The sequence below is a fragment of the Pavona decussata genome, unplaced genomic scaffold (genome assembly GCF_977016875.1).
Source record: "Pavona decussata unplaced genomic scaffold, jaPavDecu1.1 SCAFFOLD_100, whole genome shotgun sequence".
Classification (NCBI taxonomy): Eukaryota; Metazoa; Cnidaria; class Anthozoa; order Scleractinia; family Agariciidae; genus Pavona; species Pavona decussata.
Window position 1 is genome coordinate 4,120,001 of NW_028145515.1, and position 5,000 is coordinate 4,125,000.

The 5,000-nt window shown below is 38.8% G+C and overlaps 1 protein-coding gene across 1 annotated transcript in view; it reads right to left on the reverse strand.

The window, feature by feature from the left end:
* Nucleotides 1-294: 294 nt before the first annotated feature.
* Nucleotides 295-5,000, reverse strand: part of LOC146472438 (nuclear pore complex protein Nup160-like) — a 44,110-nt gene continuing 39,404 nt past the window's right edge. The window contains exons 36-38 of the mRNA XM_085119777.1: nucleotides 4,595-4,720; nucleotides 3,790-3,894; nucleotides 295-1,633 (exon numbers count right to left, since the gene is read on the reverse strand). Coding sequence (XP_084975903.1) covers nucleotides 1,502-1,633; nucleotides 3,790-3,894; nucleotides 4,595-4,720 — 363 coding nt within the window. The 3' untranslated portion in view covers nucleotides 295-1,501. The remainder of the gene's footprint in view (nucleotides 1,634-3,789; nucleotides 3,895-4,594; nucleotides 4,721-5,000) is intronic.

Here is a 5,000-nt window from a genome sequence, read left to right on the forward strand (position 1 = left end):
ACCAGGGCCAGGTGCGGGTAATAAATTTATTAAATTTTGTTATCTAGTTTGCAAGTGAGATTTCAAAAATGATGGTGAATGTAGGCTGAATTTTCGCCGCTCCTTCGGGACCGGCTTTCCTCCCCGAACAGCGACTGGTAATCGAGCCAAGGGTGAATGTTCAATGGGATTCCAACACGAGATAACAGATAAAGCGACTGTTTGGATACCCATTAAAACAACAAGTACGATCTTCATTTTTTATCTTTTTGATTTACTTGTCTGAAAAATACAACGCAGTAAATCGATTTCTCCTGTGTTTTCTTTCCACGTTTATTATTACAATTTACATTATGGCATTGAAAAGTTTATATCATGGTTCAAAGTTCTTTTATTACGTTTTTTTCAAAAGTACCTAAATGGTCGCAACAGTGAGTTCACAACATAACCACATTTTATGTACCAGAAGAAGCAAGACGGTCGCGCGATCCCACACGCGCGGTCACTTACTGTGTGGTCTACGCATGTCTGACCACGTGTTAACCTCGCTCAAATGTAAAGAAGAAGAAGAAGAAGAAGACGACGAAGAAAAGTCAGTTTGAGAGCTCAAAGCTGCTGATAAGTTTTTTGTGAGTCTGTGAGTTTACTAAATAATTTAATGATTTACTGAAAAAGGTTAAGGGTTTTTAAAGAGAAGTATGTTATGTACAGTATTCAAACGACAAACAGACACAGTGCCGGTCTTCACTTAAAAGAACTTGAAACCTTTTCAGTAAATCACAAAATTGTTTAATAAACTTACAGACTCATAAGAAACTTATCGGCTCCGAGCTATCAAAGTAAAATCTTATCAGTTAACGGACTTTTCTTTTCTTTTCTTTCTTTCTTTTTTTTTTTTTAACCTTTGACTACGGTTAAGACCTCGTGTTTGTTTGACTTCCCACTGAATTATCTAAAATACATTTTTAATTTAGTTTCTTCCAATTTGAGGTGATGTTGCACGATTTCAAGCGCAACATTGTTGCGTTAAAGAAACCGACAGCACGTAACAACGGACGATGACTTCTAAAGCAAAGCCTTGTTTCGTCGACATCTGTATTGGCGGGGTCCGAGTTTTTCTGGAGAACTTACAAACTTGGCCGAACCTGTTACCGCAAAGTAATGCATTAAATATCGCTGGCACAGGTACCGACGTGTTTCACGCAAAAACGCGGCATAAAATGTCAAATCGACACGTGTAGTAAAGGTAGAAGGACTTCATAAAGCATGCATTGTTTTTCAAATCGCAGAGTGTACAGACTTTGGGGAAAGTTTGGAATAGCAAGTCTCAACCCTACCAATTGTAGCGTTTACAAAGTACAGCAGCAAACCCTTCTTTTGAAAACAACCAATCCGTGTGGACCACAAGTCCGCATTTATAACAATGACGGTATTACAAGACTCCACGTCTACACCACAGGACCCACACGTTCACTAAGACTGTACATAGGTTGCCTTTCCTGTGACACACCAGTTTTCGTTTTCACTCTATTGGAATCGACCCGGCCGCGTGCATGCGCCGTGCACGTCTCCACTGTGCTTTCGTCATGTCACTTGACACCGTGACAACCTGATCGTGAAATCTGTCTAGCTGGTCCGTAAGTTCGTCACGTGCCTATAAAGGAACCAATCACGCATCATCAGAGTGGATACTGAGTATGGCAGGACAGTTTTCTTGAAGCTTTCCTGAAGCTTTGTACAATACGCACCGTCACGAAGATTTTGCTGTATTTTGATCAAAGCTACTCAAACATCTAACTAAAGAACCTTTTCTCTAACATAAAATTTTTCGTTTTCCAACGAAGAACAAGCTATAACTCAGTTTTCTAGCAATTTCTCCAAAATACACAGGAGAGAACTTGAAAAGATTGGCCAGTTTTTTCAAGTGGTAATCCATTTCCATCCAAGCCATCCGCAGCAAAAGATAGTAACTACTAGCTTCAGTATACTCGCGGGGCATTTGTTAACAACACTGAACCATTATTGTAACATTTCCATCCATAGAAATGTTTTTTGCTATTCAAAGGCACACTAAAAATTGGTGACACTGCCCCGTCAAATTTTCCCTCTTTAAAGAGGGAACCGCACTATAAAAGGAACTTTGGCCTGGTCAAGCCGCCAGTCATTTCACTGTAAACACTGAATTGTCAGTATCGCAGAGTCCGCGCGGCAAGATATGATAAACCATTGGACGAAAAATTTGAATTGATATTCGAATTTGCGTCGTGTAAAAAGGAAGGGATTTACTTACTCAAACAAACAAGAATGGCAAAAAATGTTCTTTTAACCTTGGATCAGTGACCTTTTGGCTTTATTTTTTGACATATCGATTCCATACCGTCACCTCCTTCTTTCTCATTTCGTCCTCCATCACTAGTGAGACGTGGACTCTTACGCTTCTCTCATGCTCTCCAAACTTCCCTCGTGCATCCATAACTCGATATACGCACGCCAAGCATGAACCAATTCTTAAATTTCAAATAACATCTTCCAAGGAATACAATCGGGTATGTCCCAGTTTTAGTTTAAACATATTATACCACGTGAAATATTTGGACCAATTGAATGCATGGATTAGAGAGATAGATATAGCGGTTTTCAATTTATTTATTTAGCTTCGCCTAACTAAAATACAAACAGAATGGAAACAAACAATAGAAACAAAAAAAAAAAATACCAAAGATAAAATAATTAGGCAGGGAGACCACTACAGCATAGCCAATTACAGCGGATCCCTCGTTAATTATTTATATAAAAAAGAAAATGCTTAATAACTAAAACTACTAATATGTAAGCATAAAACTAGAGGAGACAAGGCGGGAGACCAAATTGCTAGAAGCAGCACGTTGGCGGGCATAGGAGAGACCTCGCTGTGTTACACCTAGGACAGATTGTTCTCCAAGTTCTAATGTCGTCAGCGTCGTACAAGTTCAAAGCCTTTTTATAATATTGAAGTAATAAAGTTTTGAATAAAGCTAAAGAGATGTGACTTGTGCGTAGCTCAGTGGGAAGAACATTCCATGTGCGGCACGCGCGTATGAAAAATGAACGTTGATAAGTAAGAGTTCTGCTTCGGTTAGGAATATAAGTAATAGCACTACTTCTCGATGTCCTAGTAGATCTCGTAAATTGTCTAGTTACAGGTAGAGCTTCACTGTCTATGAAAACTAAGTTATTAACAGCTTTGTAGAAAAAAACCATGTCCATGTCAATTGAGTGTCGAAAGCAATTTCGCGTTTGCTTTGGTTTTGCTTTACTACGCTCTGTGATTGGTTAACAAAACTCGCGCCACTTTCTCAACCAATGGGAACCAATCGTGACTTGGTCGCACGCGTTTTCCCGCGCTTGACACCGGTGCATTTGGTTCAAATTTTGATTGGTTTATTGCGCTGTTTGTGTCTGCTGTGATTGGTCAGAATAATTACTTTGGTTTTGGTTTTACATTACTCAATTGAAAACCACTCTATCTGTATAGAGCGCTTTTCAATTGAGTGTCGAAAGTAATTTCGTGTTTGCTTTGGTTTTACATTACTACGCTCTGTGATTGGTTAACAAAACTCTCGCCACTTTCTCAACCAATGGGAATCCAAACCAAAACCAATCATGTTTTCGCCGCACGCGCTTTCCCGCGCTTGACGCCGGTTACATGTATTTCCTTTGAATTCTGATTGGCTCAGTGTGTTGCTTACATCTGTTGCGATTGGCTAAAGCAATTACTTTGGTTTTGGTTTTACGACACTCAATTGGAAACCGCTTTATGCTACATGTTACCTTCGCTAGTTCGGAGTCAGGCTGGACATCTTTCAACAGTAACAACAACTGGTCCATGGCCGTGTAAGGTAACCACACACTGGGACTGGTCGCGTGCAAGGCATTCTGGGAATAACGAAATCTGACGTCAGCAACTTAAGGCTAATTTAGAAGTACTGATTAACCCTTTATCCCCTAATTCTCCTGTCTTGTCCCCACACTTTTCTTCTAAAAGTACTGGGGAGAAGTTATTAAAATATCAAAAAAAATTCACCTTGCGTGATCATATCCTTAATTTCATGACCTCAGGGGTTGAATAAACATTGATATTACAAGGAAAAATTTGATGCTGATCAGTGTTAAGGTTTAAAAGGCCACTTTCATAAGATTTTGTGTATTTTGGAAACTGCTCAAATATTTGACAACGAACCTTTTTTCTAACACGGAAAAAATTAAAAAATAATAAAAACACGGAATTGGCATCAAAGCACCCAGAGAAAACTATTAAGCAATTTCTCGGAGGAAGGACAGACTGTAACCATTTTTTAGAGATTTCTCTAAAATACACAGGAAGAACTTGAAAAAATTGGCCAATTTTTCTCAAGTTGTAATCCATTTCCATCTTAGCCATCCGCAGCCATACTTAATTAATACTAGTTTCTGTGCACTAGTAGGGTAATTGTTAACAAAATTGGACCACTGTTTTAGTGTCTGCATTGATAAAAATATATGTTTTGGTTATTAAAAGATTTAAGGTTAAGATTTTTTATACAAGTAAAGAAGTGAAGCTTTCATGTGCTCTACTGTGGCGGGTTGTAAAAATTACCTTGAGTCCAAAATACTCCCTGCCATTGCCTAGGACAGCTTGAATGTACTCCACAGCTAACAAGGCCGCCTCTAGCAACAGGTCATAGTTGGTGTACAAGCGAAGCAACTCAGGAGCATTAACTCGCTACAAAAAAAAAAGAAATGAATTAGGTTAGTTTTATTTACAAACGGAAGGCCAAAACGTGTATCATGTTGGCGTTAAACACGACAGAAATGAAGAAAGCATGATGAGCCGGACGCTAGTTCTTTCTTCATTTCTCGAGTATTTTCAAATGTCCAAATGCTCCAATGGAAATATCATAACCGGCTTTGGACCATCTTCACCTGCTTTGGTGTACGAGAACAATAAATAAATCTAAAATCTATAGGATTTAACCTAAAACGAAACCGAGGGTTTGTCTACT